At 39.7% G+C, this 14,897-nt stretch overlaps 1 protein-coding gene across 3 annotated transcripts in view; it reads left to right on the top strand.

Annotated features, from left to right (window-relative positions):
- HFM1 (helicase for meiosis 1) overlaps positions 1-14,897 on the top strand; it is a 130,225-nt gene that overhangs the window by 105,238 nt on the left and 10,090 nt on the right. For 2 of the 3 annotated variants that reach the window (XM_072649058.1, XM_072649059.1), the window contains exons 35-36: positions 5,562-5,807; positions 8,247-8,331. In XM_072649058.1, the coding sequence (XP_072505159.1) occupies positions 5,562-5,807; positions 8,247-8,331 (331 nt within the window). The remainder of the gene's footprint in view (positions 1-5,561; positions 5,808-8,246; positions 8,332-14,897) is intronic. The other variant, XR_011975754.1, reaches the window with a different exon arrangement.

The following is a 14,897-nucleotide window of genomic DNA, read 5'->3' as shown; positions in this document are numbered from 1 at the left end:
TCAAGACCTCAGTCAGGCAATGATTTGAGTATATTTACCATATCTTTGTTATCCCAAGTTAGTTCATTTTTAGGAAGAATTACTTAGGCACAAAAAATGATCAAGAAAAGACCCATTATTTCCACCTAGAATTTCAGAGTATTTGCCCACTGTGCTCCAAACCTGGGTAAAAGCAACATAAAAGAGAGGATATGGAAAGAGTTTCCCTCACTATTTTTCACTCCTTTCATTATATATATATCTTTAGAAATCTCCACTCTGTTGCAGACAAACCTCTCATCACTTTAGGTCTCTTCTTACAATGCTTCTATCTTTATATCTTACAATGCTTCTATCATATATATGTGTATATATATATATATATAGTATACGTGTTACATATATATGTGTGTATAATGTATATGTTCAACTTACTATTTCCCCATATTACTGCTTTTTTGCCTCCTTCAACAAATCAAATTATCAAATTCAACAAACATTTATTCCTCTCTTACTGTGGGCAGAACACTGCTAGGGACAGAAAGAAAGACAAAGTTTATATTAGATAAGGTTCATGCCCTTATGGAGTTTGTAGCCTAATTAATTGCTAGGTAGTGCAGTGGATAGATGCTGGATCTGAAGTCAAGCTTCAAATCCAGCCTCAGATACTTAAGTCTGTGACCCTGGGCAAGTCATTTTACCACTATCTGCCTTAGTTTCCTCAACTGTAAAATGGGGATGATAAGAGCAGATACCTCCCTGGGTTGTATAAACTAAATGAGATATTTGGAACATACTTAACGTAGTGCCTGGCACATAGTTGGCACTTAATAAATGCTTGCTCCCTTTTTTTCTAATTACAGGGATATGAAATATATACAAATGACTTAATAGCATCCACTGCAGAGCATCTCCTCCATTTATATTTGCTAGTTACAAATTTGGCTCCTCTGGCAGTAACTACCACTTGGATTCACACTCAGAAGGTCCGTAGTCCTAAAACTAAGACACACAAGCCCACATTAGTTCAGTTACTTTTAAGAGTCAGCCAGTAGACAGTTCAAAGCTAAAACATTTACCAAGATGGCATAGTTAGCATTGTACTTACAAAATCTTCCTTCCTTAACCCTGGGATACAGTTTCCCCAATAACCTGCAGCATCATTGGGAGGAGCTGGCATACATTTAGATATATTGGTATATATATTGGTAGTAAGGGACACACGTGGCTAAGGCAAACCTCCGTTTCCACAGGATCCCAAAGTCCACTGCTTCCCTGCCCACAGCATCTCCATCAGACAGACCTCTCAGTTGGATCCACTGGGACTCCTCTTCCTTATAACTTGACTACCAGGGTTAGTTCTCTTCTGAGTCCACCATTGGCTTTCCTAGCTCTCCTCTCTTGTATCTGCTGCTAGGAGTCACTCTTCTCAGAAATTTTATGATCTCAATTAGAAGCTGCTTCCTGCCTTACGTGTCTCTAGGACTGGCAAGCTAGCTTTTAAAGACCTCTGGGAATGTGACCAATCTTCAACAGGCCAGTGGCAAGGTCCTCTCTAAGATAAGGGCTCCATCAAAGAGAATCTCACACCTTAGGCAGCAAAGTGAAAATCCTTTGTCCTTTCTTTAATGTGGTAATATCTCATTGTCTCTGTCCTCTACCCTTCTTTTCTGTGCATAAATTACCTGGGTTTAGGGGATTCTCCACTGATGAGAGTCATCCTGAGCAACTCTACTCCCCATTCCCCACTGCAGCTACAATATAAAATAATACATCATAAGTGTATATGCAAGGTGCAAGTAAATTGTCATGTGAGTCTTGAGGAAGGAAAATTCTTTACTGATTGGTAAGTTAGGGAAGGTTCTGTGCAAGAGGTGACATTTAAATACAGCTTGAAATAGTGAATGGGAACTTAAATGTGTAAATTCTGTCTATACTATGCCCTTCTCCCCACAAAAGTTCGTCTTAAAAACCCATTCTCTTCCCAGCTGTCTCCTTCTATTTTCCTCTGCTTTCCTCCTTTGTTTTTTCCACACATTTCTCCTGTCCCTGTTTCCTACCTACCAAATACTATAACTGTAATTTGTAGTGATATAAAAGCCCAATGAGGTAACTAGACAGGGTGGTGGATAGAGAGCCAGACTGGAGTCAGGAAAGCTTATCTTCCTGAGTTCAAATCTGGCCTCAGACACTTCTTAGCTGTGTGACCCTGGGCAAGTCACTTCCCCCTGTTTGCCTCAGTTTCCTCATCTGTAAAATGAGCTGGAGCAGAAATGACAAACCCCTCCAGTGTCTTTGCCAGGAAAGCCCCAAGTGGAGTCATGAGGAGCTGCACACCACTGAAATGATGGGGCAACAGCACTTGTTAAATCACAGAATTTTGAGACTGGACAGACCTACAGGAATCATGGGTTGAAACTCCCTATTTCACAGAAGACGAAACTGAAACAGTAAAGGGCAGGCCATTTATGTAAGGTTACCTGCCAGGCACTAGCAGGGTGCAGCTCCAGGGCCAGAAAGAACTCGAGTCTCCTAGTTCTTAGTCTTTTCAGATACTAAGTGGGTTTGGAAATGCAGCCCATGGCCTGTTGGAATGTCCTTACAAGGTTTCCAGCTCCTTTGCACCAACTTCAAGGGCTGCTGCCATATTTTGAGTGTTTGAGGAATTTTCTGAAAATTTATATTGTAAAATGAGACTTCATGGGTTATAATGAGAAATTCTGTCAGCTGTGAGTGAAGTGAATTAGACTTTTTCTGTCCCTCCACAACAGCTATGTGAAAGCTTCTCTGCTTTTAGGCCTTGTGTACCACCTTCTCCTTTTCCCCTCCTGACACAGGATCTCATGTCCTACTTTCCTGAGGAAGTCCAGGCTACCACAGGCTTCCTCTTCTTTCTGTTTTACAAACTCAGAACCCTACTTCAGCATCTCTATTTCCCCCTTTGCTTCAGACTCTAAGTTAGAGGTGGATCTTCTCCTTGCCAAAGCTTGTAGTCTTGAAGAAGAGAGAGCAAGCCCACATTGACCCCAACTACCAAGGTTCAGAGCAGGGGGTGTCAAAATCAGCATGGGGGATGTGATACAGCAGCCAACCCTTAGTGGGTCTTTTAAAGTTACTATGGTGGGAGTATTCGTCATCAAGCAGCCAAACTATAGCAGTACGTGAAAATAAGAACTCTTCCCCAACAGGTAAGAGGTCAGAGGATATGAGCAGTTTTCAAATAAGAAACACAACATATCAGCAAATTTAGCTCCCAATTTAGCTGTTAGATCTTAGATGACTGAGAAGTAGTTTGATTCCTGGACTTTTACTCAAACCGTTTACAACTTGGTAGGACCAGCCAAAACCTGTGCTTTACTGACATTCCCTAAAAACACCCCCACGCCACAATGAAGCACTGCAGTAGGATTTTAGTGGAGAGTACAGATAAACACCATAAATTTATTCTGCATGGAAGTATCTCAGCATCATCTGGGGCCGTCACCTACTCTAACTAAACCTTCCTCTTTTTGGAGTCTTAACCCCCTGGAGAAGGGGTTTCCACTGACTGGTAATCCAGTACAGTTCTTTACTTCCTTCTGCTCTCCTACCCTTTGTTCCTTTGCAGTCCTCAGTCACATCTTGTCAACCCCATTACTCTATCTCTTTGCCTTTTCTGTTCCTACTCATGTGCTGGTAAACAGAGCTGGAGGAACTTTTCCCGGCCAGTCCTCTACGTCTGGAATGCTCCCCCTGCTCACCTCTGCCTCCTGCCTTTTCTCAAGACTAAGCTCAGATCCCATCTTCTGCAATAGGTCTTTGTCCTCCTTCCAGTCCCCACTAGTGCCTTCCCTCTGAGATTATCTTCTGTCTGCTCTGCATATATCTTGAATGAACCTAGTTGTTGGCATGCTGTCTCCCCCATTACAAGGTGAGCTCCTTGAGGGCAGGGATTGTGTATTCGCCTTTCTTTGTATCCAGGGCTTAGTGCAGCATCCAGCATATAGAAAATTCTTAATAAATTTTTATTAATTGATTAACAAATCTGTACTAACTGGTCCACACACATTTCTGTTTTCTAATCTCCACTGAGCCCTCACTGCAGCAAACCAGTTATTTCATTCCTCTTTAATTGATTCTCTCTTTGTCATCATAGTAGTTCCTCCAGATTTTCTCTTCTCTCTTCAAGCTTCCCACAGTACTCTCCACCTTGCTCTTAGATGAAGACCTCATCTCATACTTCAAAAGAACTAAAGCTATCCACCTTCTCCCCTGCTTCCCATCTCACACCCCCTTCACATCTCCACCTGCTATCTCCTCTTTTACTCCAGTAAAATCCCAAGGAAGCAAAGACTCCTAGTTTTTTGACAAAAAATAATTGGGAAAACTGAACAGCAGTCTGGCAGAAATCCGATTTAAACCAACATCTTCTATCTACCATATGCATCCAATAAACTCTAAATGAATACATGACCAAAATATATAGAAGATCATATTAAAACACTTAGAAGGCAAAGGAAAGAGATAATTTTCACAACTATGGCTAGGATAAGAATATATACTAAGACAAGAGATAGAATGTATAAGGAAAATACCTCCCTAAAGCAGCTACCAATCAGGACTTTGAAAGACTGATGAGGAAATGAGTCTCCTATCTCTTGGCACTAAGGTGATGGATGAGAGGAGGTACAGGATAAGATAGAGTACATCCCCAGACATGGCTGATACATTGGTTATACACATTTGACTTGACTAGACATAGTTGTTTTAAGAGAGGGCATATACTGGGGGCAGGAGGTGTAGGGAGAAAAGGGTGTTAATGGGTAGTGACAGATGTGGGAAAAAAGAGCATCACATCAGTTCTTAAATGCACAGAATTTAAAAGTCCGGATGGGGATCCAAGCAGAGCAGTTTTGTTATTATCATGTTAAATTTAATACATGTTTCTTTTTTTTAAATTACATTACAGAAGTTTCCCTATACATGTGCCTCTCTTCTAATATACTCTATGTGTCCTACCACTGACACTGTGTATGTATGTAGTAGAAATGCCCCAGGATCATAAATAAATGTCTTATTCTCACTCTTCATTCTGTACCATTTCAGTAAATGCCTTTGCTTAGAGCTAATTTTGTCAATTCACTGACTGTTAGAGGAAAACATTCCAGTGGATGCTTGAGAGTTAGTGATTTAGGAGTACAGATGTACAGAGGACCTTGAGCCTGGAATAATCATCCTCAGAGAGATCCAGCTCTCAAGTGTCTGTGGGGAGAGGGATTATCCCCAGAGGGGCCTCTGCTACACTGATATCTGCTTTATGTGTGTTTTGTCTCTACCTATAAATGTATATGTGTCTCTGTTCTGGAAAGCAGAAACTTTCCCTAATGTCTTTGTAACCTTAGCCTGGCACATAGGAGGTGCTTAATTAATTCTTACTTGCTTCCTTAATGGATTGATTACTGACAATATTAATTTAGCAAAATGTTTTTATGAGGAGCTCAGGCCTTTTAAAATTTTTATCTTTGAGACAGTGATGTTTAATAGCATTTTTACTTATTTATTTGTGGTAGATTGAATTACTACCTGTTCTTTCTTATTCACAGATTTTTCCACATGGAAATATTCTACAACATTAAATGAAGAAAGCCCTCACACAGTGCTCTCCAACAGAAATCCTAATAGTTCCCTAATGCATAATTTCACAGATGCAGATAAAAACAGCTCTCAGTTTTCAGACTCTTTGAATGTGAACTTCGAATTGGGAGGTGAAGTTTGGGATGATTTCAATGATGAAAAATTAATAAATACAAGTAACTTCTTAACCCACATGGAGAACACTGGAACTCCAGGTAAAACTGTTTCAGCATAAAATAATTTGATAAATATTTATTAGAATAGCTTTTTAGCTTAGTGTTTATAAGCTAACTTTCACTTTTTTCTAAACATGTTTAGATTTAAGAAACTCATAAAATTTTAATATTGTGATGATAGCAAATTGAAAACATTATTTTTGACACATAGTAACTTTTGGCTGAAGGATAGATGCTACTTCAAGACTATTACATGAATACCACCCTTAGAATCAAGAAATTTAGATCTCGAACAAACGTTTGAGATCATTTAGTCCAAACCCCTTTTATTTCTTTTTTTCCTCATTCTTTTTTCATTTTGTTTTTTAATTTTTATTTTTTATATTTCCTTAACATTTTATTTTTCCCTACTTATATCTAAAAACAATTTTTAACAATTTGCTTTTATAGCTGAGTTCCAAAGTCTCTCCCTCCCTCATTGAGAAGGCAAGCAATGCAGTATAGGTTATACATGTTTAGTCATGCAGAATATATCCACAGTAGTCATGTTGTGAAAGAAAGAAAGAAAAGGTAAGAAAAAAAGAGAAAGAAAGAAAAAAAGGAAATAAAAAAGTATGCTTCAGTCGGTATTCAGATATCATCAGTTCTTTCTCTGGGGAGAGATGGCGTTTTTTCATCGTAAGTCCTTGAGAGTTGTCTTGGATCCTTGTATTACTGAGAATAGTGAAGTCATTCACAGCTGATCGTGTTACAATGTAGCTGTTACTCTGTGCACCGTCCATTTCACTTTGCATCAGCCCATGCAAGGCTCTCCAGGTTTTTCTGGGAGCCTCCTCCTCATCATTTCTTATGATACAATAGTATTCCATCATAATCACATACCAAACCTTGCTCAGCCGTTCCCCAATTGATAGGCATCCCCTCAATTTCTAATTCTTTACCCCCGCAAAAAAGCAGCTATAAATATTTGTGTACATACAGGTTCTTTTCCTTTGCATTTTTTATTTTGGGGGGGGTACAGACCTAGTAGTGGTATTACTAGGTCAAAGGGTATGCCTTGTTTTATAGCCTTTTGGGCATAGTTCCACATCCCCTCCAACATTTGTCATTTACCTTTTCTGTCCTATTAGACAATCTAATAGGTATGAATTTGTACCTCAGAATTGTTTTAATTTGCATTTCCCCAATCAGTAGTGAGTTAGAATATTTTTATATGGTTATAGGTAGCTTTGATTACTTCATCTGAAAATTGACTATATCTTTTGATCATTTATCAATTGGGGAATGGCTCTTATTTTTATAAATTTGTCTCAGTTTTCTGTGTTTGAGAAATGAGGTCTTTATCAGAGACCAGGTAAAAATTCTTTATCAGAAAATAATTAAAAATTTTTTTTCACAGTTACTGTTACTAGCTATATTCCCTTCCATCCCTTTCCCCCTACCTTCATTTATTCTCTTCTTTCTCCTTTTGTCCTTCCTTCCTCAGAAGTCAAACCCTTTATATTTCTCCAGACCTCTGATTTCCTCCGCATAAGAATCTCTTGGTGTGGAAATTCCCATTACCAATACCGATCAACCACTCATCTGTACCTTAAATATAGTTTTAGCAGGCTACCCAGGCACTGACAAATGAAGCCATCTGACCATCATCAGTTAGTATGCATCTAAAGCAAGACTTGCATTCAAGTCTTGGTGACTCCAGGCCCAGCCAACTTCACACATGAGGACACTGAAGACCAAGAGAGAAAGGCAGCTTGCCCAGGGTCTCACACCTCAGAACCATGCTAGAAGGAACATCTAGTCCAATCCCCTCGTTTTTAAAGATGGGGAAACTGAGGCCTGGAGAGGTTAAGTAAGTAGTACAGCCCTGCCAGAGAGTGACTTTGTTGCTGGAAAGCTCAGTTCGCACATGTTCTAGGTTAAGTATACAGTGTCCCCACGGTTCTAGTGCTTAGAACTATTTAGTGCTTAGAACTATATTACTACCTTAGAACAAATGCTGTTCTAAGCTAGTAAAGCTGTTTAAGCTGACCACCTCACTGAGACTTTGGGGATGCCTTGGAGTTTTCCCTTGCTTTCAATGCTCTCTGTACCTTGTAGAACATTGGAAATGCTGAATGAACCATGCCTTAATCTTTCATATGCACCACAAAATTATAATAAATAAAGCAGTGTTTCCCTATCTAGCTTTAATCCCCTTTACAGATATTTAAAAGCAGCCTGAGATCTTTTACCACAGTGACTAACAAACTAACCTGTGTATTTTACGCTTTGCACTTACTGTAGATTCTTGGCACCTCTCTCTTTCTCTTTGCAAATTAAATTTAATTAATGTGAAAAGAAAATCTATTTCTCCCTTTAAACAGATCACATCTGTTGGAGATAGTGCCTATGGAGCTGGTGAAAAGTCTCATTCAGCCGTTTACTGACTGGTATTTTTACTAAATAATATTCTTATTAAAACTATTCCTTATACAGGAAATCCTTTGCTTCTGAGTGCCATGGAACATAGGCCACCTCTTGGAAAGACACAGGACAGATTCCAAAGGGGAACTTCAAATAGGCAAGTTTTAGAAGCTTTCATAGGACTTTTGACAACTTTATTTCCTTCTGAAATGAAATTAAAAATGGAGTCAGAGAAATACCAGATCACAGAGGTCATGCTGTGATGGTGTACTGGTTAATCTAAAGCAGACTGATTTTAGAATACTTAGAAAAAATGAAGGCTTCATTACTGGGTGTTGCCATAAGGAAGTGGTCGCTATGGTAGCAGTGAATAACAAAATACCAGAGGGAAGAAAAGAATTCCCTTTGTTCAGGAACTGATCTTCCAGTTCGTTATTATCATTTATTTAGTGATAATTAGTAATAGTAATATTTTGATAACTCTGTGAGAGGCTCATCCCTCATCTATGTAAATGACAATTGACATCAATCAGTCATTAAGCATTTAAGTGCCTATTATATGCCAGGTCATGCCCTAGCCAGTGGGGAATACAAAGACCAAAATAAAAGTCTGTCCTCAAGGAACTTATATTTTACCAGGGGAAACAAGATGTACAGATTCAAGCATATATAACGCATGTATTTCTGATTCTCTTATGGAATGAATAAGCATTGAATGAGTACTTGTTGGGTGCCAAGCCCCGTTCTAAGAACTGGGAAGATGAATAGAGAAAATAGACACCTTCTGCTGTAAAGGAACTGCTGTCCTCCTGGGAGGAGACAGCATGTAAGAGAGTCCAGGGGACGGACCAATAGGGTTAGGAGTGGCCTGCTTCCCTGGGGTACTGACAAGGTTCAGGTTCCACGTTGGAACAAAATGAAGCCCTTCTGGGTCATTCAGTGCTAACAAAAAGGGAGGCTTACTTAGCCACAGCATAGAAAGAATATCGGCCTGAGCCTGGGAAGATATCCTCTTCATATTCAAATGTATCTGGTCAGCAGGGTGGAGCAGGGTGTCTGGCACATGTGTTTGGGAGATTGGTCAAGTCCAGAGACCCGAGCTCCATGATGGAGTGAACAGGAAGTTGCATCAAGAGAGGCACAACTTGAGTTTTAATATCATCCCCTCCCCCATCCCTGGAGGCCCGACAGGTCCCACAGCTTTGTTGCCTTTTAGGAAAAAACAGCCGACCCATGTTTTGGGGGATAGTGGGATCTGGGAATTGATAAACATTGTTCCTGCCTCAGATGACAAGGACAACCTGGTCAGCTGGCACATCTAGTCCAATCAAAGTGAGCTTGCACTCTGTGAGCAGAGCCTTCAGGAGGCCCAGGTCCCCTCCTTACCCCAGGGAGGCACCAGAGAAGAATTTTCTTGGAGTAATAACTCACATTTCTATAGAACTTTAAATTTAACACAGTGCTTTCCTTACCATGGACCTATGAGATGGGCTAAGTCATGGTTTCCTACTTTTTTGTTGAGGAAAGTGAGACTCCGAGAAGTTTTATTGCTGATCCATGATCTTTCCAGTTGTTCTCTTTCTAGTATGACACAATTTAGTTTGTTAAGAAAAAAGTTTTTTCTGATCAAACTAACTTACACCAAGGTGTAACTCACCCAACTGTAGAGTTAGGAGGGATTTCAGGGACCATCTAATCCAGCGTACGCCTATCCAGAAAAATCCTCTTCCACAGACCCTAAATATCAACCAACCACTGCTTAGAAACCTTTAATGACAGAGAACCTATTATGTCCAAGGCAGTTTACTCCATTTTTTGATAGTTCTAGATGCCTCTGGAAGAGAGAGTGAGGCTGATGACTTTGCTTAGCCCTCACTTAAACCCAATTCACTTGCAAGTCAGGACATCACCCGCCTGATGTCACTGGTCCTCATCCAGAATGAAAGACTAACAACAGTGATCGTTCTGTTTGTCAGGAAGTTTTTCTTGACAGCAGACCTATGGCTTTTTTGTAACATCTCTCTTGTCGTTCTTAGTATTACGTTTTGCCGTCTATTTCTTTCTACATGAGAGTCCTTCAGATGGCTGAAGACAGTTATTCTGTCTAAAATTAGGCTAAAATTCCCAGTTCTTTCAACCACACCTCATATGAATGAAAAAGTAGAGATGTTGGAAGCCTCTGAACACTGTGGAATCTGCTGTCCCAAAGTCTAGGGCAATGTCATCTGGGACCATATATCCTCTTCACAAATTCTAGGATGGAGTGATCACTTTTCCCCAGGTTTTCCATCATTTTTGCAGCAGCAACTGCTTCCTTCTGGTCAGAATCAGATACAGAAAAGAAGCTGGCTTTTCCAACCTTGAAGAAGAAAAGACAGACCGAGATAGAGACAGAGAGAAGAGAGTGAGATAGGGTGGGGGTGGAGACAGAGATGGAGTTGGAGTTCCAGCAGACAACTGCATAAGTGAAGCCCCCAGTCCCAACTCTGCCAGGCTTGTGCTCTGCCTCCTATCTTTGTCCAGAGGCCCTGTAGTATACAGCAATGAAACTTTTACTTCTATTTGCCCTTCTCTGCCCTTCACCCAAATATTGTCTGTTGGACTTTCCCCTTCTGGTTCCTGGATTTTCTCACATGACTATGCAGCACTTCCCCCGCTTCCCCTCTCCCCTCCCCTGGACACTTACTCACCCTGTTCTTACCCACCCTGTTCTTTTTTTAATAAGGCCTGTCTATCCATAGCCATTGTATAGTCACAAGCGCCGTCTCAGTGAGGCCAGATTTTCCTTCTTGTGTTAGAGCCTCTAGGTCCTCTTCTTGCTTAAACTTGAGGTACTTGTATGTACACATGGGTTTTATGATGACTCTCTTTTTGGAATCTGTCTTGTGAATTTCTGGGTGTTAGCTACTATTCTCCTTTTCCTTCTTTGTGGTTACTCTCTAATGTATGTAACATGGGAGATACACCCATCTTCTTCTATCTACCCTATCCTCTTTAGGTAAATGCATTCTTACCAGTCTTTGTTACATAAATGCCATCTCTGGTTGGGGATAGGGACTAGGCCTGCTATCTCATTGGTTTAGGAAACTCCTAGATGAAGAAAACCTCTCTATTATTTCAGGTCAGAGAGAAGCATTGGGAGGTTATGAGGCTTGCCCAGGGTCACACAGCTAGAACGTGTCAGAGCTAAGGCTAATATTGATGTGTTCCTGGCTTAGAAAGGAGCCCTTCTCACTGCCTCTGTTAATTAGTGATAAATATTTACAAATAGACCACCATGAAAATTATTGCAGCTTGTGTACAAATATTGGTGGCTATGGATGATAAGGTAGAGATATTCTATGAAGACCCTGGTGACTTCAGTGCAAAAGTAGGAAATGTTGATCATGAGTAGAAATATATGACAAAGCATGGGCCAGGAAGAAGGAAGGGATGAGAAGAGCTAAAAAGAGATTATCCAGAAACTGCTTGCCTCTATTTCATGCACACCTTTTTTTTTTTTAAAGAAAAGCATTGGAAGGTGCTGGACATGGCAAGCACCAAATCACACCATAAAGAATGAAATAGATTAAATTTTTACAGACAAGAAAAGACATGTTATTGATTTGGGAGTTATCCTTGAGACAGTTGTGTATGTATAGTTGGGCCATCATTTTGTCAGAGATAAGATCAGAAGTAGAAAAAATAAAAAGAAAGAACAGTCATGAGAAAAAATATATGGCACACAAATTAAACAACTTAACCCTAAACTCCTTAGAGAAGTCATTGAAAATAAAAAATGAGAAATGGAAAACAGAAATCTGTTTCAACTAATTCATCTAAAATAATATGATTCCATTTAGCTCCTGTATATTAATTGCCACAACAAGGAGACAAAAAGAGCCTAGAATGTGCCTTATTCAGGCCACATTTGACAGAATTGTCAAACTGAACAAGATGGCTACCAAAAGCAATACTGGGTTAGAATATAAACTCACTTGTAATGCCTTATAACAAGATCATAGAAACTTACAAGTAGTGTCATCTCATAAAGTTGAGAAAAACAAGGAAAGATAAAATTAGTTTAACTTCACTAAATATTCAGCTGAAAGCATTCAAGGATGAACAAGGAAAGAACTTGTAACTGAAGAAAAATGAGAAAGATTTCCCTAAATAAATGTAAGAGTTTTCTCCATCAAAGACAGTGGAACTTCCACATTTTCCACATTTGGACCATAACATCACAATTCTCTGTGTGCTTTTAGAGGAAATCAAAATATCACTAAAGAGAACAAAGAAGGGGAAAAGATGGGAGACTAAGTGCCTGTGCTGGGCATGACACAGTTGGGAAAGTTGCAGGAGACTGTTCAAATACGAGATATTTGAACAAACAAAAAACTATCCAAGATTAGGGGCGCAGGGAGGGAAATTGCAGTTTATTAATATTTTAAAAAGCAAGAGAGAGAAGGTCAGTGACTCAGCCTATAGTTCTACTCTGCCATCTCTACAAAGCATTCATGAGAATTGTCTATGTTCGAGTCAGGGTTATTAGTAAGAAACAGGCAGACTTTTATGAGCCATATTAGCAACAGCATGTCTTCACAATTAACTGAAAGATGCAGAAAATATATCCCATTGTGCTAATTGTTTATTGGTTATCAAAAGAAACATTTGATTCTGTAGATCAAAACTCCATCTTACGGGCTCTTTTACAACAAAGGGTGTGCCTTCCATACTTCAAAATCATTCAAGATTTTTAGAAACTGTAACAACGGTAATTACCCTAATCTTTGACCCTCTACTAATACACATTGACCAAGGCATAAACCAGGAGGATATCTGCTCACCAAAGGTAGTTCTGGCAGAGATCCAGTGCAGAATCTAGGCCAGGGGAGGGAGGGAGTGCCTGGGAACAATGAGAGTCTCCAAATGCTCCTCTTTGTGAATCACATTGGCTGATTGTATCAAACCCTGGAACGCTGCGGAGTTGCAAAGGAATTTGGCTGATCCATTGACAGGGGAAAGATTAAGTAGATGAAGAATGGCAATTCCTCAGATTTCTACATTTACTTGGAGTGACACCGTATCAAGCTTGTCCATCACCATGTACATCTGGGACCGACAATCCAGATAAATGAGCTGAGAGCAGAGTGGAACAGGAGGAGAAAGATCTGGGCTAGACGATCCTCAGGAAATTGCAAAGCTGCTTTAATGAACTCAAGTTCTGTATGAAAGCAAAGACTTATCTCTTTATTATCAACATGCTATCTGTGTTGCTATATGGCATCAATACATGCAATATAATTGTCTCTAAAGAATTAAAAATGAGTATCATATACTTTGGTCTGTGAGGAGCTGCACGGAAGGTATGAATAGGCTGCAACATAAGCAATGAGAACCTTCAGAGAAAAATGGGAATAAATTATGTCTTCAAGGAAATGGATGGTAGAGAGACACAACAGACTGGTTATCTGGTGAAGTCAAGGGATACAAAGGTAGATAGGCAGAATGGTCCACTAGCACCTTACCAACATCAAGAGAACTTGATGAAAGCCTCAAGCATGCTCGGCATACTCCTTTGGTGAGCTTTTGGGAGGACATGACCCAGAGTTACACAGGATGAGCATTGGTAAAACAGGTTGTGGTCTGAATTATTGGACTGAGAAGAATACAGACTTAAGTATTTGAGTGTATCCCGTCAGGGGTATTTGCTTTTCAAAAGATCAACTTATTCATCTAAAATAGTGAGTAACTAATGAAATAGGTGAAGATGTCTTCCTGGCACTTCTCAAAGTGTACCATGTTGACAGGCCATGAGTTCCATTTATGTTTAAGATCAGTGCTTATTACTTTCTCTGCAAGATGTAGTTAGGGGAAGGAAAAGCAGAAGATTGACATTAAAGTCACTTTTATGACAGAAGTCAATTCTCACAGTCTCAACCTCTGATCCTAGTTCTGTTTACCCTGCTCCAAGAATTCTCTTCCTGTACCGAGGCAACTAGGGGCACCGAGCTATGCAGTCAGTTTGCCAGTTTATCGGGTCATATTTGCCTAGGCTTCAACATTACAATCCACAGAATGCTGATAGCACTTTGTGAAGATCAGCCCCGAGACCCAGTACAATCCAATGTAAAAGCTTGAAGCTTTGATGAATCACACCATTCTACTTAATAATAGCAACTATCATTTCTATACAGTTTTAAAGCTTGCAGAGCACATTATATACATGATACCATTTGAGCCTCACAACAAAGTTGTGAAGTGAGTTATACAGTGATTATTATCTTCATTTTACAAATAAGACAATTGAGGCTCAGGGACACATAGCTAGTAATTGTCAGAGACAAGATTTTAATTCAGGTCTTCCTGACTCCATGCATGCAACTCTATCCACTATATCATATCTACTCAAAATATAGCCTAAAGGATCTGTATCTGAAAATACCTACACACTGACAGTGCTTCTACTTATATACATCCTATCACAAATGCTCACAAATGATTCTAGTCCAGACTATTTCCACCAGTGTCAGAAGAAGGTCTGAAAATTCTTCCATAGCCCATGGAGTAACCTATCAACCAACAAGCATTTGTTAAGCTTCCACTTTGTGCCAAGCACTAGGCAGTGGGCATATAAACACAAAGATTAAGATTATACCTTCTCTTAAGGTGCTTATAGTCTCTCTAAACCTTGAGCTGTCTTGCATATTTATGATCTTAACAAGAACTGACAGAGGGCTTGTG

This window comes from Notamacropus eugenii, chromosome 2 (genome assembly GCF_028372415.1).
Source record: "Notamacropus eugenii isolate mMacEug1 chromosome 2, mMacEug1.pri_v2, whole genome shotgun sequence".
Taxonomy (NCBI): domain Eukaryota; kingdom Metazoa; phylum Chordata; class Mammalia; order Diprotodontia; family Macropodidae; genus Notamacropus; species Notamacropus eugenii.
This window is presented reverse-complemented; position numbering and strand designations above follow the sequence as displayed.